The sequence below is a fragment of the Leptidea sinapis genome, chromosome Z, assembly GCF_905404315.1.
Source record: "Leptidea sinapis chromosome Z, ilLepSina1.1, whole genome shotgun sequence".
NCBI lineage: Eukaryota > Metazoa > Arthropoda > Insecta > Lepidoptera > Pieridae > Leptidea > Leptidea sinapis.
This window is the reverse complement of record NC_066312.1, coordinates 9,855,186-9,879,088: the sequence shown is the minus strand read 5'-3', so window position 1 is coordinate 9,879,088 and position 23,903 is coordinate 9,855,186. Positions and strand designations below refer to the sequence as shown.

The window sequence follows — 23,903 nt, the reverse complement described above, 5'->3', positions numbered from 1 at the left end:
ACGAGACTCAGCTCGTCCAATTGCTCGCTCAGCCCTTCACGCTAAATCATAAATAATTCGGCCTGTTAACGTTAACGTAACAAAGCTAAGAAAAAATCAAATCGTAAGTAAGTCTAAAAAAGTGGGAGAAAAAAGATATAAGTAAGTACCTAAAAGTAATACGATAATTCGTATTTTATGTCTATGCCTAATTACTGTCTGCAAAAGATCTATTCTGTGTAAAAGATAATATTTTTAAATAATATGTGTTAGATTGGCCAGCAGTGGGATATTTAAGGTAATTAGTAAAAAGTGCTAATAATTGAGGATTCCCAAATCATTCTTTTTTCAAGTAAGGTAACAATACTTTTAAAGAAGTTACCTACTCATTTTAATATCAAAAAAAGATAATGATCTTATTGTGAATTACTACCTACGAAATTGAGTAGGTGGTATCGATAATACGATGGTGTCGGAACATCCAAATAAATTATGACAAGGGCTGTCATGTCAAAAAAATGTAGATGTCAATTATTACGCAGCGTTCCGTTACACTGATTTTTTAATAGATAATAATAATAATTGAAATCTTTTGACTCCCATATCTTAGCGCCTCAATATTTTTATATAAATATCGTATAAACTTATGTTTATAATTAATATAAACTTGTACGATTCTTGCTTAATTTTTAAATTATGTGGGTCCATTCTCGCGATCCTCCTTTGTTTTACCGTAGCATAATCTGAGGAGTTTTAATTTGCTTCCGACACTTGCATTTTAAATTCCCGTGAGAGGTTGGCAATACTATTTTGCCAATTTTTTACATCAGATTAATTGTTCTCATATTTCAGTGATTGTTAATCGTAAGTAATGTCATTAAAAGATTCAAATTTTAAAGTAGTGGCAGAAATATAGTACTATCCGTAGAAGTAATTTTTTATCAAAAATCATCATCTATAAAGCTCGGGTTTTAAAATTATTATTTATAAATAAAAAAGAATTGAACTTTAGACAAAATACTTTATTAAAAATCAAAATTGACGGCAGGGTCTTCTTCACTCATAATTTAAGACATCTGTGATTATTGAGTTTGGATTAGAGTTAACAAAATAATCGAAAATTATGGAAACACATACTCTCTTATATATATATTACGACAAAACAATACATTATTAGGTTAAACAATTATATCAAATTACTCGGGTACCCATTATTCAAACCAAATAAGTAGGATAAAAAGATAGATAGGATGCTTCACACGAAAAAATAAATGAGTTGTCCTTCTAAAATAATAGATAACACCTTTTTTACAGAAAGCCTGAAAGTTACATTTAAGAATATGAATATCCTAGTGAAATTGTGAATATACAAAATCGCCAGTTTGTATACATACTGCAACAATTACTTAATTATACATACGAGGGGCACACTGAAAAGATCGGAAATAAGAAAAACCGCATGCACGGTATAGTTACATTGTATTTAATTGTTTTTCTAAGTATTCTCCGTTCAACTTAATGCACTTTTCCATTCGTGCAAACCAATAATTAAAACAGCAATTTTAGTCTGAAGTTGATGTTGACAAAATGGCTGATTTGTTCGCTTCCACAGCTGCTTCTGGGTCTTCAAACCGTTGACCGCGTAATAAATTTTACATTCTGGGGAATGTAAAGAAATCGTTTGGGCTCAGGTCAGGATTGTACGGAGGATGGCTTACAGCTCAACGTTTTCCTGCTTCAAAAAATCATTTGTCTTCCGAGCCGTGATGTAAGATGATGCGACGTTTCGGATTATTTTTTCGGAGTTCGGCTATCATTTCTGGCAAACAAACCGTGAGCTGAGTGGTATCTCAGCGGTAACCGTTCTGCGCTCCCGTAAAGGAATATTAGCAACATGCCCCTTTTTCGAGACAAACGTAGAGACCATTTTCTTTGACACGCTGCGGGAGCGAACCACTTTCGTTGGTTTGACCTCGTCTTTGCAGACCCAAACTGCTGACAGATGTTTTCTTTCAGGTTCGTATGAAGAAATCCATGATTCGTCACCTGAGAGGCATAATATATAAACGGCATTTGACCTCCCTCCGTTGAAGCGTTGCAGAGTATTCCGGCACCAATCTACACGAGCCGCCTTTTGCTCTTCGGACAAATTGTGGGGAACCCAGCGGGAAACTAGCTTTCTTACATACAGCTCATTATGTAATATCGACTGAATTGCACTCATTCCGATACTGATAACAGTCTGAATCTGCTCGTATGTCACATGACGGTCATCTAATATAGTTCGCACAGCTACGATGTTTTCAGGCGTGACCGCTGTTCTTGGTCGACCTGCAGAAGAAACCGTGCTGAGCGACACACGACCGCGTCGGAACTCGGCATACCAGCGGTATATTGTCGTTTGAATCGGTGCTTCAACATCATAAATCGAAACAAGTTCGTTGAGAAATATATCTTGAGATAAGCCACGACAAAAATTGTGATAAATTATGGCACGAAATAAATTAACGACGTGTCAACTTTAAACCAACATAAATTTGTTTTTGAACTTTTTTTTAATTGTATGAATGTCATTAAGAGGCCAGTATTCAAATTCTAAAAAAGGTTTTACTGTAACTCAATCCGAAATATTCTATTCCCGATCATTTCATTGTGCCCCTCGTAATTTTTATTGTACTATGTATATACAAAAAAAAAATCATATATCTCAAAGAGAACAGATTTTTACTAGTACCTATTAAAAAACATTTGCAGCAAGAATTTTCGTGAATGTTATAATAAAATTACAATAACACGTGTAAATATCGAAAATTCCCGGAAATATTTTAGACATGTACTAAAGACTGGGAATGTTCATCATCACTATAATATTGTGCATTATCATAATTAGACCAAGAAAAACCTACCTAACATTATCTTATAAAACCTACGCTATTTATTATTCATTTGTAACCCTCAACCACATTTTTATAAATAAAGCAATACAAAAAAAGATACTATAAAAAAGAAAAAAATTATACAAAATACTAATTCTAGTGTCATTATAAAACAAGACATTCGCCAACTTGTGATACAGAATAACACATCCTTTAGGCACAATATGTGCACGCATAAACCTGTAGGATGCATGCATATGCACGGAATGAATGAACGGCATGCAAGGCACGAAACATGTAATATTACACTCGTGCGAAAGTACTTGTTGATCCTGACTGAATAATAGGAGATCATAAAAAATAATCAATGTAATTCTAACAGAAATTATACAAGTGGTATAAAACTTGTATTAAGTTCATGTAACAGGTAAGTTAGTAGTAACTAAATTTGGCTTTTCACATACATACATTGAATCATTACGTTTTGTCATTAAATACCTGTATAAATGTAGTCTTTCCCCCTTATTGATAATGGTCCGCTAACTTATAACAGCCGCTAAGGAGTGTTTTTTCTCATTCTGACTTTGGTCAATAGAAGAAGACAGAGTGAGAATTAGCAATGCTTTAAGTTAGCAGACTATTATTAATAAGGGGGTTAATCTTTAAGTACAAATTTAACCAAAGCATTTTCTATTCTTATATTAAACTATATAAATTATTGTTTTTAATACAAAAATTAATACGCCTAAAAACAGTCTTATAAAAATACAAAACTAGGCTTAGATAACTAACTTAACACTGTGATATCAAAGAAATATTTCAATGTATTCGAGACAATAACATTGGCTTGCGTGACTCTTTGCATTATTGAGATTGTTTGTTTCGGCAAGTTTTGAACCAGCCAAATTATATTACCTAGACCATAGGTTCTCAACGTGGGCGATAACGCCCCCTTGTGGGCGTTTGAGACTTTCGGGGGGGCAGTAGAAGACCCAGAGGAAATTAAATTAAAAATATAGTCTAAAAAGGCAAAAAAATAGAAACTCTAGAAAAAAACATATTCTCAAAGTGGGCGGTAAGCAAAATAAGGTTGAGAAACTATAACCTAGACAATTCGATTAATTATATCAACGAATTAAGTACTTTTCTTCTTAAACATCAAATTAAATGATTATTTATTAATTAAAACTGCAACCGTATTACAAAAGCTGTTAAATATGTCACAGATAGTGAATAGACAGTGAAATGTTACTGTTTCCGGGAAAAAAATATAATGGTAAATCCAGTTTTTGACACGAAGAATGTATAGTAACGTTATGTAAGTTATATTAAGTTACTTACACCATCAACACTCATTCGAAGTATGCAGTTAAGGTACACTTAGTGAAATTAAGTATTCAAAATGAGTTAGGCTGAGATCTATACAGCGTACTTAGGCTGCTCAAACTTTACTTACGTTAAACTAAGCTGAGTGTAAGCTTAGCTTCATCTTAATTTTGTTTTTATAGCCATTTGACATTTGAAATTATGATGAGCTTAATCTAAGACAGCCCAATGCAAAAATTAAGTTCACGTTTTATCGCACTAAGCTAAGTTTTACGTAAGTAAAATCTGAGCAAAGTCCTAAGTACGCTCTATAGATATCAGCCTCACGGCCGTTCCCAATATTCAGTCTCTTACTTGAGATAAAAATCGTAAATATCGTTGACTTTTCTGTCCCAATAAACTTATCGACGGTAACTCACCTTATCCGTACACGCTGTCTGTCAACGGGAGGACGTATAGCTTACAAGCGATAGAAGTTTGTATGGATATTGCAATTCACGCGTCCCAATATAAAGCGATAAGCATGACTTATCGGGTATATTGGGACAGCTAATTACTGGCAGTAGAAGCTAGTAATTTTTCTCTATCTGTAGATAGTATATTGGGAACGGCCGTTAGAGTACGACTGCTACCTTGGACGGCACGGTACCCGTTATTGCGTCAGTTTTACAAACAACAATTCAAACTGTACACAATAAATTTGAGATCAAATGAATTAAAATGCACTCGATGTGATCAAGCAACTTAAACATGTATATATTAATATAATGAAATATAAAAGACTTTAACATGAGTGTGTTGATATCAGAGATGCTGCTAAATATAAAAAATACCGAAATATCAAATACTGTTAACACATTTATTAATCTTAAAAGTAAAAACCAATTGCTTATAAGATTTTTTTTCTATTAGTATACCTTTGATTCAGTTTGTCTCAATTGATATAAGATATACCTCTAAATTATGACAGTGTGAAGATGTACAGGTTACGGACTGTACGTTGGTATTGCTTCCAACTTCTGTTTCACTTCATCCGTCGAATCATCAACTAGAAGCATTGAATGTGAGTAGCCCATAGCAATTTGAGAATATTTCATTCCTGCCATGGAGTATACTTCTTTTGCCCGTGTTGTGGAGCCACAAGTAAATCCGAGACCCTGATGAGACAATACAACAATCAACTTCCATTAATGTTAACACAACTTGCAAAATTATTGATTCCTAAAATCTGACGAGTGTCTACTTTGTAGTTTGACGTGTCCGCTTCTTTTTTTTTTATATTAACTGGCTCCGTCGACTGAATATCGACGATTCGGCCAACGTCAAGGTGGAGAGATTTTTTATTTTAATTTAGCTGATTGAAGTATATAAATAGCTGATTTAAAAGGAAATGATCGGTTGAAATAGCTGTGGTTTTATTGTGAACTGAAGAATAGGCAACAAGAGTTAGTACGGTTAGTGATAAACACCCATAATATTAACTACCTTGTTAGTATCTAACCTAAGTTTAAGTGAGAAATGTGTGAATGTAAGTAGGAATATGTGTCTAATAGAAGCGTAGAAAGTATGGAGGATAGAAATTACAATTTAATCATTTAAGTTTGACAATACCTTGAGTCCACTGGAACGGACATTCGAAATCAATTTATGGCCATTTTCACTAAATAACCTATCTATCCTTAGTTTGACTTACTACAGGTAGCCAAATATATCCTTTTAGGCTTACATACAATTCAATAACCTATCGACAGATAGCATTGGACTATAACTATATTGGACATAACTACGGATATGGACAAGATCTTATCATCTTGTCATTAAACGGTGATAGCAATGTATCCGTAATTAGAAATACGTTATTGAAAACGACCATAAGACCCCAACGCGTCTGAAGTTTTCACATCAAAAAAAAAAAGGATCTAGATTGATAACTTATATAAAAATTTAGTCTACATGAAGACTGAAATGAGCATAATAACCAACATGATGAATGGAAGCTTTCACATTCTAAAATGATTTCTACAGTCTATAATTACATAATGGGAGATTCCTTACCAGTTCTCCATAAGTTGGTGAGGCTCCCATAGCTATGAGTGTATCATCAGCTGCAAAAAGCATTGAAGTGTGGCCTGCTCCCATACATTGGACATTCCAACCTGTTCATTAGCAAAAATGTTAAGGACTTTTTCAAAGTATATACACGAAAATCTGAGAATGTGTTTTTAATTATCTAAGTATATTCATTTCATATTTCAAAAGGGGTTCATCAAATTTTAAGTCATAACTTTTTAAAAAAAATAATGGACGAAACGAGTAGGGCTTCAGCTGGTGGTATTTGATACGCCGTGCCCCTCAGGATTCTTGAAAAACCCCAAAATTCTGAGCGGCACTACAATTGCGCACGTCACCTTGAAACATGATGTTAAGTCTCATTTGTCCAGTAATTTCAATAGCTACGGCGCCCTTCACAGAGAGACACAATAATGTTTACACATTAATGCTTCACGACTAGACTTCTAGCCGGCATCCGGTGCAAAGGAGCCTCCCACTACTTGTAAGTATCTTACAAATAAATTCTGAAAATTATATTGTTTTAAAGTAGTTCTAAGTGAAAATGACTAAACACATTGTTAGATATATATTAAGTATTGGATAAAGATATATATAATGCTTGTTGTTACTTACCCATTAAATCTTGCATTGGCTTGGGGTACATGTTTGCTTCTCCAGTAGGTTTTGGCTGACCAAAGAGGTAGAGCATACCTGAATTTATTCCACAAATTATTAATTGATTACAGCTTACTAGATAATTTAATACTATCATTAAAGTTCCATCAAATTTAAAACATAATTTGCGGAGTGTGTGCACAGGGTTATATTTAAAAATTTGTTTGTTGAACATTGACATATTTACAATGGCTGCTAAAAATTCATTACCATAAATGCAACATCCGTTATGTCAGCCAGTATTACAATAAATTATTAAACTTACCAAGCTCATTTACAGCCAATGTGAATTTAGAGCCACAGTAGACTGATTTGACACCTCGGGATGAACCTTGAAATGATCTGATGAGAAGTGGCACTGCCACATCTTTTGGGTCTGAATGACCTAAGCGACCATAGCCACCAAAACCCCAACTGAATACCCGTTTCAATGAATCAATAGCAACCTGTAAAGAAATTGGTTAAATTGTATTTTGCACTAGCTGACCCGACTGATGTTGTTCTGTATATAATAAATAAAATAATGTTTTTTATCAATTTGTCAATAATATATCACAACATCAAGAATTACTCCGTAAAATGTTATGCACCCTGTTGTTATACTGAAATTGTTTCAAAGCAGAACTGTCAAACCGTGCGTCATTAAATTCTCTGATAGAAATTATGTATCACATCACATCACATAAAAACAAAATTTTTGTTGTTTTTATTTAATTCCGAGCATTTTCATATTTATTAACCTTTTAAACCTTCGCTGGACTTCCACGAATAATTCAAGACCAAAATTTGCCAAATCGGTCCGGCCGTTTTCGAGTATTAACGAACAGCAATTAATTTTTATATATATAGATTATTATTGACACTTGTCACAGTCAGAGCGTTTTCGCACTACGTCCGATCAGAGTCCAATCCGTACCAGTGAAAATACAGGTCTAGGAATCTCGGACCGTATTTGAATATTGCTTACGCACTAGTCTGATCTCTGATCCAATTCCAAGCAATTAACGGGCCACTTTTTTGACATACGGCATTTTACGCGAAGCCAAACCTGCTCCGGTTTGGCTACCGTATGAGTGTGACCTGACTTTCAATTTTATCTTACATCATATAAAAGATAATATTTTGCGACTCGCGAAAACCCAGTCCTTAATCAGAAAATATTTATTCCACTAATAAGATATATTTTTCTAATTTACTTACAGTATGGTTGTTACCACAAGAGAAGTCCACAATTTCAACATTAGTAATGGGGTTCATGCGACCATCCCTTTGCTTTTCGAAATAGGCAGCTATCTTCTTGGGTATTGCTTGTAAATTAAAGGCGAGTCTGTTAGAAGTCATAAAATATTTTCCATCAGTATTATGCCCTGAAAAATAAAGATTATTAATAGTCATGAAATATTTTAAGGCTGCATTTAGTGCTCAATACATCAGCGCTGGACTGAACACAATCATATTATGTTATAGTAGCTATGTATGACTGAGGTCAGTGCGGACCGTCGGTGCAGCACTAAATGCATCCTAAGAAAAATATATATGATGCATTCCCAACCAGCAATGAATATATTGCTTTATCAGATGATATTATATAAACATGGCCAACAATATATTGACTAATTATTATAAGTAACAGTGAAAAACGTTATAAAATTACATCCTTACCTAATTGACCAAATTCTGGCAAGCCAAATGAGTGAAGGGCTCCATTGCAATCTAATATCATTGAAAAATTTGAACCACAACCGGCCTTGACAACTGGTGGTCCTCTGAAAATTGTAAAATGATAATTTGTAGCTGTAAAGTAGTTTTTTCTACTCCTCTACTTTCATTTGTCATTTAGACAGCCACAATCAGAAATATAAGTACATACTTTATTGAGTCTTTGAAAAAGTCTATACTCTATGGCCTAAAAAAGCATTGTTTACTGTAATGTTGTCAAAAAAGCAGTAGTTTTGGTGCCACAGACAACTAAATCAAGGTTGGGTATGGTAGGTTCATATAAATATTACGTAATACATAGTACATACTATATTACATACATATTTTCATGTTTCAATTATTAGATTAAACATTGTAATGTCAACATAAAAAAAAACTTGTTAATATAATCTGCCGATGTTGCTAGGTATATTTTCCCACATTGGCTGTATGTATGTACATTACATTTTTTTAAAAAGATAATAAGGGACGAGACGAGCAGGACGTTCAGCTGATAGTAATTGATACACCCTGCTCATTACAGCTGCGCTCGTCATCTTGAGACAAGATGTCAAGTCTCATTTGCCCAGTAATTGTACTAGCTATGGTGCCCTTCAGACCAAAACCCAGTAATGTTTACACATTACTGCTTCACGGCAGAAATAGGCACCGTTGTGATACCCATAATCATCCTGTGCAAAGGAGCCTCCCTATGGTAAATAGTACAAGTTATCCATTTATTTTTTAGCCAATCATGTGTATCATCAAACATGCAATTAGTTATACTTTTTAGTTATAGTTTAATTATAGAATATATTTAAATACATACAAAGATCATAATAAATTAAAAAACTTACTTGTATCTGATTCTGGTAGGTGTTTTATATTGGGGAGTGTTATTGCCAATACCTAATTGACCATGTTTGTTATCCCCACAAGCATAGACTGTACCAGTATCTAAAATAACAAAAATGTTTACAGTATCAATATGGACACCAGCAGGCATATCTATTGCCATCACATAATTAAGAAAAAAAAAATCAAACAATTCAATAAAAATGACAATACAAAAAAAACAATTTCAAAACAATGAAAAATCTCAGGATATAATATAGGGATGAAAGAGCAATGGCAAAATGATGTGCGCAAAAGTCTGTTTTGCAATTTATAGTTTATTAAAGTAAATGTTAACCATATAAAGACTATTAATCAGCACGGAGTTTGGTTACATGAGTAAGAGGCAAATCCTAACCTATCCTTTCTAATTAATGGCAAAAATTTAATTGTGTAAATTTAACTCAATTTAAATATACCTGTTACAAAAAGACTATGGTGCTTTCCAGTAGCAGCATGGATAATGTTTTTTCCAGTTAGTTCTGGTACAAGTTCTGGAACATATCGTGTGGTGGTGTCACCTAATCCTAGTTGACCATAATTGTTTCGCCCTAGACAATGTAACAGAATTATGTTAAATACAATATTAGGAAATTAATTAAAATGTTAATTAATTACTCGGTGATTTTGTTATATTGTGGTGAATGAATAAAATATTAGAAGGAATTAGAATTCCTCCATCTTTTCAGTTAATTCTCCCCTAGTTTCGGAATTCTATATATAAATGGGTACATAAAGTCAATATTATAATATTTACAATAAATGCTATTTTACACTTACCAAATGTATAGCATTCACCAGAGGTAGATACTAAAATTGAGTGGCCAGAATCACATCCACTAACAATCAGCCGGTACTAAAACATTAATAGTATTGATTAATATTAATTTTGCTAGTAAGTAAAAATATATAAAAGATATACAAGAAAATATTTTGTAATACTTTCAAATACCTTTCTATCTGTGAATTTGTGAAATGTGTAGAGGTTCGGGTGGATGTTTTCTCCATTACTGTCTCTTTTGGCAACATTATCCCAAGACACACATCCAGCAATTAAAAGTACTCCTGGCTTCTTGTAAAAACTCTTCAAAACCACCTTAAAATAAGTCATGAGCGTCATTTACATTTACACTAAGTTTTAGATGTAGTCAAATTTAAACTTTTCATAATTTTAATAGTAATTCCTAATGTAAATATAAACCTCTGGAAATGTCTGTTGTGATTCTTCAGGTAGAGGAGAAGGTACTCTTGAGGCATCTTGATCTTCGTCTTCATCACTGTCAGGTACAAACCGCCTTTTAGAATTTGATTCCACAACTGCAGAACTATTACGCTTACGGCTTCGTTCTGCCATTTTTATTCTGAAATATCTTATACTTTCAAAACATATTACTATTTGTTTTAACAAGGACATGAAGTAACTAATAATTCATTCCTAATTCTTTTATTTATGCATAATATGATTATTTTTAGTGTCATTGCATGCATACAAAACTAAATACATAAGAGTACCTGCAAACCAATTAATTGTAAAGGTTTAGTAATTTCATTACTTTCATGGTTAATAGTCAATAAACATTAACCTTTCAAAATCGGCAGTGGCCCAGGGCACTAGATTTTTCAGATACACCAAAAGTGAGAGTGCCATACGCCACACTATTCACTCATCAAGTTCTGACCCTTGTTTTAATTATAAGATGGTTTATTTTGCAAGGTCTTATAGCATGTTTCAATAGCTTTCAGATACATTCACACAAATAATCCTAATTATAAGCAATCTATTTAATACACACAAAATAATACTCATAGACAGAATCTGAGGCATACCCCTGCAATCAGAGTCTCCCGGAATGGAAAGTTTAAATTATTTAAGTTATATCACTGTATGAAGTAAGCTTGGTTGTTGTCAAGAATAGAGTTGGTTCTTTTCAGATGTATGCAGGATTTCACTATATGGGTATGCTTAGGCAACTTCAAATTTCACTTATTTTTTTTCACCTCTAATATTTTCTGCCATCATGGCTATTTGTGCCTAGCACAATAAGCCAATTTATTGTCTCTTTGGTGGTTAATTTTTGTCATGTTCCATCAAACTGATCTACATGTTTGCTGAATATCTGGTAGTGAATCTATCAGCAAGGTTAGGAATGCTGTGTCTTTTCAGTCTGTTGTATATGACACTACCAGTGCTCTCCACTTGGGAGGCCAAATTATATATATGGCATGATAGTCATAGCTGGTACTTTATGCTGTAGTTGGTGATTTCCTCTTTCAGTGTTCAGTTTTAGATCAGCATGCATCAGCATGTTGCTAATGTACTGGGGAATGTTACACATGTTTTGTAATGTATTACTTTGAAATCGTTGCAGTTTTTCTATATTGCTGTTCTTTGCTGTGCCCCATAGTTGAATCCCATAGATCTATATTGTTTTAAGTATTGCTTTGTAAATTTGATACTGTTTGACATCCAGTACATATCTAATATATATAAGTTATTTTTGTTTGGCCCATGTATTGTTTTCCCCAGGTCAGTCTGTGGTTTAGAGGCATTCCTAAGTACATAGCATCATCGGCTTGAGGCTTGTTTTCGTTATACAGATGAACTGGAGGATATGTTTGCTTATGAAGTGTATAGGTTACATGGACAGACCTGTTTTAATTTGCTTTTAAATTCAAATTTTACTATGGCCCAAAAAAATTTGTACTATAATGGGCTCTCATAAAAGATCAAGGTCAAAATGGCATACAAATACCCCCACTTGTTAAGTATTTCATTCCTACTAGCCACTTAAGTAAATTAGTTATCTTTCAAAAAATTCAGGTCTACCCTTAGCTCCTAACTTTTGTCAGCCAGGTCTCTCCACATCTGCTTAAGTATATACATATGGGATCATCTAAAAAGTGGTTAATATAAGATTTGCATGTGTTTAACCCCAGGTCAACCCAGTTCGTGTTTTTTAAGATTTCAAAAGCACACATGATAATGGCTTGAATGATAAATAATTCATGTAAAATTCCTCAGGCTGCAAGATATTAACATCCTATAGAATGGGATACTATGGAGATTAGGCATATTATGGAGATGCAATGCTGCAACTCACCATGAAGAAGTATGTGTAAATGTGGCCAGCAGATCCCTTAAATTTAGGGATCTTTGTTTCAGGATCATTGTTACGAGAGTACACACTCAATTTCGTACAGGCGGTCGCCGGAACGGGGTACTATAAAAGATACTATCGCAGTATCTAGATTAAAAAGGCAAAAGAGATGTTACGTATTACTCGCATTTGGCTGACTCAAAGTGGGACACGTGCTGTATATTATTTTTGAAAATTAATTTTATACATTGTTATTCGATAATAATTAATGAATCTTACCTTAATTTGTAATAGATGATGAAATTTTAATTAATTGTTTCTGAACTGATTGTAATATTTGCAGAGCAACTGGAATACAGCGAATTTATTATGTATAATTATTATTAATGAGCAAATAAGGAATCACAAATCACAATATAAGTATGGCGGATAGTTCAAACCACAGAACATTCGAACTCCGCAGTACTTTTACATAAAACTCGTAATTCATATTTCTTATCTATGGCCACAGAACACTTTTTTTACTAACGAGTCTATGGCAGATATGGAATATCTACTATACGTACATATAATATCATAAAAACAGGTATACAAAGAGTATAATAATATATAGGGAAAAGAGAGCCCTCTCTACGAGCTCAAGAAAGTTAGCCCCCCAGATTTTTTTTTTATTACATCGTTAGTTCGCCATTTGTTCTTGATTGTTCCCTATAAACATTTGTTTGTTATTAATTTTTTTAAATTTGCAATTCATTAAAATTAGTTAGGTTAGGTTATGTTAGAACAGTTAAAACAACGCACGAGCCGAGCGTAGCGTGCCGCGGTAACGGCCGGCGAGTGCCAGAACCAAATAGTAGGCGTTTCCCCCCATTTTTAATTAATTGTTTTTAAATAAACAACAAAAGAACTAACAATTATTTATTGTTGCTTCTTTACAGCCGCTTGGAAAGAGGCCATACTTATAGGGATTCCTAAACCAGGAAAATCAAGGCTATGGGGAAAGTCTTTGAACGGGTTATTCTGATCCGTATGAGAAAGCATCTCTTGCCAACGGACGATCCTCCCTTAATAATACCCCAACAATTCGGCTTTCGTGCTCTACACTGTTGTCCTCAACAAGTCCACCGCATTGTAGAGTACATCTACAGCGGGTTCTATCCAAAACGTAAGAAGACAATCGCTGTCTTCTTCGACGTCGCCAAGGCTTTTGACAAAGTATGGCACGAAGGTCTAATATACATACTCCACTCTCTAGGCCTCCCATCCCGATTAGTCCGCATAGTGGCTTCTTATCTCCACAATCGTACCTTTCGTTTCAGACACGAAGGTGTCCTCTCCTCCCCTCGCCTGCTCACGGCTGGGGTACCACAGTGCTCAGTGCTCTCACCGCTTCTATACATATCGTATACCAACGATATTCCCATCCCTAGCAATTTAGTCCAACTCTCTCTCTTCGCCGACGATAACGCTCTCTACGTCCAGTCCCAACAAATATCTTCAGTCCTCTCCAGGCTCCAACGCTCGGTTAATGAGCTAGGTGACTGGTTTAGGAAATGGCGTATTGAGGTCAACCCGGATAAAAGCTCCGCAGTCCGTTTTGATATAAAGCGCAGACCTTTCTGCCAGGATCGACCCATTCATATCTTAGGCTCCCCTAACCCCTTCAGGTCCACAGCCAAGTACTTGGGTGTGACCCTCGACTCCCAACTCACCTTTAGGCCTCACGTCCAGGAGGTGACCGGAACCGCCCGCTTCTATCTGTACCGCCTAAACAGTATGATAGGTAGGCACAGTAAAATGTCTTTTAGGAACAAGCGAACACTTTTCAAGGTTTGTATTCGACCGGTTATGACTTACGCCGCTCCAGTTTTCGCTCATGTGAAACCAAACATTATTGATAAACTCCAAACAGTCCAATCCTTTTTCTGCGGTAAGGCTGTTAATGCTCACTGGTGCGTTAGGAACGCAGATCTTCGCCGGGACTTAGAGCTCCCCGCCATCCAACAACACTTAAAGTGCTTGTCTGAAACTTTATTTAAGTCCTCAGACAATCACCCCAATCCCCTGATTAAGGAGGCAGCGAATTATACCGCCCTCCCTCCTTCACGTTATCAGGTCAGGAGGCCCAGACACGCCCTCACCGATCCCCCTAACCAACTCTCGTCTGACCTGGATCGCCTCTTGGCATCCGGGGATAATCAGACGCATTTAGATTCACCTCTAGTTTGTGATCATCCTTCTGATGTCACTAGTCCCAATTAGATAGCACCTTCAGTGCTATAGCACTGAGGTATATTCGGCACATCCGCTGAGGTATACCTCAGCGGATACTCCACAGGGAGTGCCGCTTGCGCCTCTCTCTTCCCAAGAGAAGGTCGCCTTCGATGAAGGCTTAGAGTCAAAGGCTTAGAGTAAAAAAGCCAACTTCAGGTGGTGTTTAGTAGTAGGGTTATGCAGACTTATGCTGCGTTGGTATGCATGAACATTCACCACCTCCCTCCCGTCGTTATCCCGGAGGGTAGCCCTTTCCCTTGTTTGGGCGAAAAAAAAAAATTTTGAATAATTATCAGCAAAGGTCATGTGACTCATTGAAAGGAATTAATAAAATGAGGTCACAAAGTCCAGATGTGCACAATGATATTTAAAATTGCATGTGCAATACAAAATAAGCTATTTTTGTTTTGAATCTGACCAAATTTTTTCTTGCCCAATTTTCCATTATTAAAGTACTTACTGAGTAAAAGTGGTTTGCTTGTACGAGGCGTCACTTATTGTTGTTAATAAAATAGGTACCAGATCACAATATTTCAAAAAGCCCTAAATATATCTTTAAATAGAGAGCCATCTTGTTTTGCACTGGGCTGCTTCGTGCTTTTTGGAGGCTGTGATTCGTTCATAGCGCATCTCAATCCCCAAATTTAAATTTGACTGGGCCTTCGTAGCCTCTTTTAGTTGAATACATTTTGAGTCCACAATTTCGTGGTAATAAAATGGTTGAGTATAAAAAAAAGTCACGGCATAAAAATCCACACAAGGTTTTCTTAAATTATTTATTAGGGTTATAAAGAGACATTTTTCCACTTCTGTTTTTCACATACATACTGCGAATGTGAGCACTGTATTCAAAGCTCTCGAAGTTTTGGCACTACTTTGCTAATTATATCATTTTTATTTCGCTTTGACAATTTAACCACATTAATAACGCGACGGCATCTGTACAGCCTTTTGCCGGCTACCCAATCGTTGCAGGTTAAATTTAAAATTTCTTTTCATTTTCGAGTTAGTGATTTTGATTTCGATATGGTCAGTACAGCGGGTGAAATAAAATCGTGCAAATAATAATAATTTTGTGTGATGGACTATACCTATCAACGAATTTGGTTCGATACCGGACCACATCTGATGGTTGGGCTATACCAAAATCAATCATTTGTTTAAGCTATTACAAACAGGGTAGGGTATCCACATTACTATTAAGAGATGGTATCCAGCTTTTTCTGTATAATATGGTGTTTCATTTTGCCTTTTTTCACATCACATTGAAAGCAAAAGTGATTGCACATGCTGCTTAACTAAACTTACTTGCACTGAAAGTTTAGATGTAATGTTTTTTATTTTAGGCCTCTCTGCTGGCCTTTTACATAATATTAGTCTGCTGTAACACCTGCCATCGACACATGTGCAAAATAATTACACATTGATATTACTTCATGTTGACTGTTTGAAAAATAATTATTATAAAAGGCCATATGCCTATGTTTTTATAATACAATTTTATAATGTCAGCTTCATAAACATAAAATTGAACAGGTGGTGGGTGTGATTTATAAATTTTATTATAATTAAAAATATTTGAATTGTATAAAGAGCACAGGGATAGATAATTGTATAAAATATAAGTTTCATGTTGACAAACAAAAGAATATTTTGATTATAATAATTTATTTATTTTCCATCAATATACAGTGGTAAGCAATACCTAGCCTAAAATTGGGTGTTTCAAACAATATATACACATGGTAGTCGTGTTTGTATCTCCAATGCTGGCGAAATATCTCAATGATGATCCTGCGCTGCAGTTTCTTATCCATTTATTCCAACCATCTTGGCAATATCATATGAGTTTTTTTTATCTATATAAGAGATATAATACATCCAACATACACAGGGTAGCTGTCCATCTTGCTGCTGGCATTCTGTGGTTTCTGGTTCTCATTGCAGGTATTTGATGTGAATCCCAATTTTTATAAAGTATTAATAATCTTAGATAAAGATAAAAGATAGTGTTTTTGTAATATAGCAGTCAATAAAACATGATACTATTTAAAATAGGCCTGTGACATTTGGCTTCAAAATTATGCAGAAGTTCATCAATATCATTGTCCAAATCTTCACTCTGTGTCATTTTTGTGACCAAATCAGTAATAAGAAAAGCTCCTATTGTGGCTTCTTCATGATTATCCTGAATATCTATATTCACAATGTGTACTGGTTGATTGCAAGTGGATCTTCTAGATACAAAATATTCAACAACTTGGTCATAAACTCTCTCCTCACAAGTTATTATAACATCAAATTTTTCTGGTGAGTCTTGCAATCGTTCAGGGCATCGTTTTATTCTTCGATTTCTGTCAAGCATATGCAACAGACCATTTTGTGTATAATATGGTTTATCTTTTTTATATAGATCCTTGTAAATATCATCATAAGGTACTCCAAATTCATAAACATTTGGTTTATCTGCTGAGGTACCAGGTAACTTCACTTTCTCACCAGTCCCGAAAGATTTAACTTTAAATCCCTTTTTAGCAAGAAATGCATGTGCTTCCATGCTTCTGTTCATATTTGATGAACATGTTACAGCAAAGTATAACTCATCCATATTTAATATTTTACTTATACTTTAATGGAACATTTTATTTATAATTTATATGCAAACTTCAATAAAATCAAATAACCTCAATAAAAATGAACCTAATTGATTCAAACCCTATTTACCAACTAATACTGATTCTGTATGTAGGTAGTAGGTACCGAACCAAAACAATAATTTACATTTAGAGATAGACAAATCTTCAATTCGACACGCAATACGTATCACGCAAAATGACTAATGAGTATTGATCAAAGAGAATTTAAACGCTATCGAGTAATGCTAATGCCCAAAGAATAAAGATGAAATATTTTAATTTTATGGCATGGTAACTAGGATTTTTAAGTCGAGTCTTTTATTATTATTTGATTTTTATGCTTTTCATTTCAAAGTTCACTTATCACTTCACTTATTTTATATTGCTAGAATCATAGATGTATTAATTATTATACATGAGTGTGTTAGAGTGAGATAGACAGACGAGAACATTTTCGTACACGGCATCAGCTTGTAACAACATGTTTGTTGTTAGTGAAGTAGACCAATTAAATTAATTAGTCAATAATTCTCTCATAGAAAATATGTCCATAAAAACAAATATTGGAAATATAAATAATTATTATAGGTCCCAAATTGAAATAAATACTATCCTATCTCTCAAGTTGAACTAAACGAAACTCCATGAAGTAATCCCCACTAAAATCCGTTCATAAGTTAAGGCTCACCGGGAACAAACATCAGGACACTGGATTTATATATATTATATGTAAGCTATATTATTGTAATGCGTCAATAAAATACATTTAGTAGATTTCGCGTGAAAGAGCAACAAACATACATCCAGACATCCATACATTCTTACAAACTTTCGTATTTATAATATTAGTAGATACTTGTTGGGAAAGCCAGAAGGTAGGGCTGACATTCTCACAGGACCGTATATCCAGACATGCATACATTCACACAAACTTTCGTATTTATAATATGAGTGGATACTTCCCAGGAAAGCCAGAAGGTTTTAAATTTTATAATACTTACACATTGTTTTACTGGCAATATAAGGTATCAACTTGAAAAAAGGAGAATGCCTATATGTCGCCTAGGTTTTTCTCATGCGTCATGTAATATGTCATGAAATTAATACAGTAATTATTTACTCAATTTTTGCCATAATCCCCCGCTTGGAATCAATGATTTGAACAGAGGATTCAATGTAAAATAAAATAAAACCTCATAAAGACTTACCTGTAAATGGCGGTGATGGAAGTAAAGCCATCAATTTCTTTGACTGTTGTAGATTAGTAAATAATTATTTATTTATTGATTCGAACCGATGTTTTTGTATTAGTTTATTATTAGAATCGATTTTGGCAATATCACATACTCTGAAACCGGTCTCGTAAATCTTTTTTAGGTAATCGAAACTATCTAAAAATTTTAATTTTTATCCGTAAAAGCCCTTATACCACATTATGTGGAGTCGGCACCTCAATTGTGAGTCCCAAATAAAAATTATAATATCGAATTTTTATTTATGACAGTAAGGGATGAAACGAGCAGAACGTTCACCTGATGGTAATTCATAAGCCCTGCCCATTTTAATGCAGTGTCGCGCAGGATTCTTGAAAACCCCAAAATTCTCAGTGGCACTACAACAATTGCGCTCGTCACCTTGAGGCATAAGTTGTTAAGTCTCATTTGGCCAATAATATCACTAGCGACGGCGCCCTTCAGAGCGTAACACGATAATGCTAAAACATTACAGCTTCACGGCAGAAAAAGGCGCCGTTGTGGTATCCATAATCAAGCCGGCTTCCTGTGCAAAGTAATCTCCCACTGATGAATTTTTACATTTCGCATTATCCGCTCAATGCCAATCTGATTGAAACTCTAAAAATTGACCCTTGATTTAATAGTAGTTAGTGTCAGAGATTTATTTTTATTATATATTTTTAGTTGGTTAAAAAAACATTTACCTATGGTCAAATATCGATTCTTCGATCGATTTCAGACCGCCATCGCTTCAACCGCGCAATATTACATGACTGACATACCGGCTACCGCCCGTCCGCCAGAGCCATTACAGTTTGTTATTGTTTATTGGGTAGATCAGGTTTTCACTCTCAGTCGGCGACCCGTTCGATCGCGCGGGTCTCACGACTCGGGTCTTTTGATTTTATCAGTATTATATATCAGTATAGTATATTAGTGTAGATTATGTTAATATTTAGTGTTAATATAATAGGTTTAGTGTTTAGCTAGAGTCCAGGTAAGTTTTTATGTATATCATAATATGAACAAGCCGCCTGACTTGACCGCCCCGGGGGCTGAGATTGTTCCCCCGGCGGCTAATTTTATTACTGTATTGACAGTTAATGAATCGGAAATGGACACGGATAGTTCTGTTTCCAAGCGTACAAGTCGCAAAAGATGTCATTTACATAAAATCTGCAAAACCTGTAAAATGAAAAAGAGGAAGCACGCTCAGGAGGTGGGTGGAAAGACTGGATGTCGTTGTCGAGGCAATGAAATTAGTGATACTTCAATAGAGATTACTAATAAACCTTTAGAAACATCTAATATCACTAGTGAAAATAATCCAATAATTCCCTCAATACCCTCTATTGGTTCAGATCCCAAAAATTACATGTCTAATGGGGGGATAAAGTACAACGAAAATGACATAGCTCCATTTATTGTGCACGTACAAAGAGAAACAAATTCACCAAATGACAGTACCACTCTACACCCTATTTCATTTGGCAGGTTCCTTAAAAAAATATTCGAAATATTTGGTTCATTAAATAAAATAGGTAGGAACAGAATGTCTTTATCTTTCTCAAGTTTTACTGATGCTAACACCTTCATTGATAATTCCAACTTAGAAAAGATAAACTTGAAAGCATTTATTCCATCATTCCAAATAATGCGCATGGGCTTTGTACGAGGTGTGCCCTCGGACTGGTCGATTGAGGATGTTATTGAAAATGTGTCAGTGCCTAGACCACTAGGTCTAACCTTGAGAACCTTACCACAACCATGTGGTAAGGTTCTCAAGGTTAGACGAATAAATTATAAGACTATAGTGGAGGGTTCTGTCTGGAAACCTACTCAAAACGTTGTTCTGACATTCGATGGCCAGGTCCTGCTGGAACGTATATTCGTTTGTTTTAATTCCTTACCAGTAGAGCTATACACATACCCAACTATACAATGTTTCAATTGTTGTCGATTTGGACATACGAAATTGCAATGCCGATCAAAATGTAAATGTTACAAATTCGGTTCTGAACACACTGGTGACTCTTGTAATGTAAATGAGGAGAATGTTACTTGTTGCTATTGCTCAGGTAATCATTTTGCTATTAGTAGATCTTGTCCAGAGTATGACCGTCAAAAACAAATAAAAATTTCTATGGCACAAAAATGCATCTCATATGGAGAAGCAGCAAAATTGATTCCTCCTATTAATAAATCCTATGCTTATATAGCAGGAAGAAAATCAGCTTCTTATAATACTCCAGTTCGTCTATCTACTCGCCCTCATTCATCTCATCAGTCACAGCCAAATAGTTCATATAGGAAAACAATATTTAGAAATCGTCGTACACCCCCTAAATCAAATAATGGTTATGATCAAGAGGCTTATCAAAATATAATCAAATAATTTCACACACCTGCAGCCCAAGATGGCTGTGCATTGGAAAATACTTCCACATTGACTACATCAGATATCATTCAAAATCACATTCAGTCATTAACCCAGTCTAATATTAAAATACCGTAAAACGTTGCATCTATAATCGATATGTTCAAAACAGAAACCCTTAAAAATGGCAGTACTTCAAAAAATTCTACAATGGAACTGTAGAAGTGCAGTTTCTTAAAAATTTAAAATAATATACTTATCAAGTATAACGCTTGTTTATTTGCACTCTCTGAGACTTGGCTTAAACCAGGCTCCCCTTTTAAAATCCACGGATTTTCTTGCTTAAGAGATGATAGGTCTGATGGGTATGGTGGTGCCGCTTTACTTATCAGAAACACTATCTCTTTCTATCCTCTATCACTTCCTAGCAGCACAGATTAATAATATTTATGTAGTTTATATAGATATATTCCTTCCGCTTCTTTTTCAGCTCTTCACTACTTTAACAGTCTTATCACACGTCTTCCTCGTCCTTGTATAATTTTAGAAGATTTCAACTCCCATCATATTTTTTGGGGATTGTTACCCGCTTTATTTAAGGCGCCAGTGTTTGTCTGATCATCTATTTCTTCGTGTTTTACAATTTTCAAATATCCCCTTTATAACCAAATTAAATACTCTTACGGATCTCATTGAATCATCAAGTTATTGGAAAAACAAGCCACTCCCTTGTTTGGTAAAAATCTTATTTGAGGTATAAATCGATTCACTACACGATACATCGATCTCCAAAGCTTGATTTATTTAAATGTAAATATGAAGCCTTACCTACCATACGGACTGTTCATTATATTGCAAATATTGAAAAATATAATGCCAATAATTATTTTAACTCTGCTGTTAAAGAAAAGTGGCCAGGATGGCATGATATTTATACCGATGCGTCAAAACACAAGTCAGAAGATTTTGTAGGAGTAGGAGTTTATCATGTCCAATATAATATTGTCCAAAAAATAAAATGCCCATCTAACACGTCAGTTTTTACTGCTGAATGTCTTGGCATCGCCAAAGAATTAGAATATGTTTTACTTTATAAAACTTAATAATAGTTTAATTTTATGTAATTCCAAGAGTGCTTTACAGGCTCTTTTGCGATTTCCCTTCAAATCAAATTATTTTTTTCCTATTATAGCAGACATTAGAAGTAAACTTTACGAGTGTTCAACAATCTTGTGTAGAATTATTCACTCCATGAAGTAATCCCCATTTAAATCCGTTCATTAGTTTAGGAGTCCATCGCGGACAAACAACATAATTTATATGTCACGTAATTTATATATATAAAGATTAGATGACTATTTTGGCCGCCGCGCCAAATTATGATTTCAACAATATGGATATCGAATCCGAGGTTCTCGAGGCTGCAGACAGCGAATTCAAATTCAAATATTTTTATTCAAAAGAGGATGTGACATCACTTATTGAAAGTCAAAAAACTACCACCCATTCCTAAATGAATGCCTCAGGCCAGAGAAGAATGGGCGCAACAAGCTCAGCGGGCTTTTATTTTATCAAAAATATGTTTTACAATTAAAGTAACATTTACAAAGTAACAAAGTAACATTGTGAAATTAAACTTATTATTTATTAGCCTGAGGGCGGTCGCTCCCTTCCCAATCTGTGGTATCATTAAGAAAGTCATTTATGTTTTAGTAACCTTTACCATACAAACGTTTTTTAACAATTCTTTTGAATAACGTAATACTTTTGTTTTGAACATTTTCTGGGATCCTGTTGTAAAAGCATATACATCGCCCCACAAAAGACTTGCTAACTCGACTTAGTCGAGTAGTAGGCATTATAAGCTTATGTCTGTTCCTGGTATTATCATTATGGTTATGACAGTTTCTGGCAAATTCACTTATGTGCCTATGAACATACATTACATTATCAAGAATATATTGAGAAGCAAGTCAAGATGTTAATTTCTTTGAATTTTGCTGTCAATGATTCCTCAATTCATTCCTCTTCAGCAGCTCAAATATTGTATTAACATCGGCAGCGCTGCCCCATAATATACCATAGGACATGATACTATGGAAATAACTAAAGTATACAAGTCGCGCCGTATCTATGTCAGTTAATTGTCTAATCTTTTTAACTGCGTATGCTGCAGAACTAAGAGTGTTCGCCAATCCTTCAATATGGGGGCCCCATTGTTAGTTGGAATCCAGAGTAATGCCAAGAAATTTAGCAGATTCCACCGATTTAATCACCTCTCCGTTTAAAACACTTGCATAAACATTTTTGACATTTGGTACGGTAAATTTTATATGTTTCGTTTTCTTGCTATTTAACAATAGGTTATTAGCGCTAAACCAGTACACGATGTCACTTCGTCACACATTGCTTGGTTTGTTCAAACTTCTTGGTTTCATTTGCCTCGGCTATAATTGATTCTGGTGTCAACACTTCAGAATCGCTTGAACTCATTTTTAATATTCAAATCTTAGCATAAAAGATTATTACCTTTATTTTTTAAATTCCGTCACAGATACATTACAGATCAGTATCCCGCCAATTTGTCAACTTTTTAAATTTTAAATATAGAATTCACCGCGTAATTGTTGCGGCTTATTCCGTTCAAAGAAGTTTGCGCTAAGTTCACACTAACTGTTTAGAAAGACACATGGCATTTCTTTAGTTTTTTTTTACATAAAACTCTTCATAGCTGTCAGCAGTTCTATTTTTAAAGTTCATTCCGGCCCTTAGGTGGGCAGTAA

At 34.7% G+C, this 23,903-nt stretch overlaps 2 protein-coding genes across 2 annotated transcripts; both read right to left on the bottom strand.

Moving 5' to 3' along the window:
* Positions 1-980: 980 nt before the first annotated feature.
* Positions 981-13,032, bottom strand: LOC126978352 (protein RCC2 homolog). Its single transcript, XM_050827106.1, has 12 exons — positions 12,878-13,032; positions 10,702-10,861; positions 10,453-10,596; positions 10,281-10,356; positions 9,920-10,051; positions 9,464-9,563; positions 8,571-8,674; positions 8,109-8,275; positions 7,174-7,354; positions 6,867-6,944; positions 6,237-6,337; positions 981-5,338 (listed from the first exon to the last, which is right to left on the bottom strand). The coding sequence occupies exons 2-12, from the start codon at positions 10,852-10,854 to the stop codon at positions 5,168-5,170; spliced, it is 1,407 nt and encodes a 468-aa protein (XP_050683063.1). The 5' UTR covers positions 10,855-10,861; positions 12,878-13,032; the 3' UTR covers positions 981-5,167.
* Positions 13,033-16,523: 3,491 nt separating this feature from the next.
* Positions 16,524-17,722, bottom strand: LOC126978373 (RNA polymerase II subunit A C-terminal domain phosphatase SSU72-like). The gene has a single exon (XM_050827134.1). The coding sequence runs from the start codon at positions 17,478-17,480 to the stop codon at positions 16,902-16,904; it is 579 nt and encodes a 192-aa protein (XP_050683091.1). The 5' UTR covers positions 17,481-17,722; the 3' UTR covers positions 16,524-16,901.
* Positions 17,723-23,903: the final 6,181 nt, after the last annotated feature.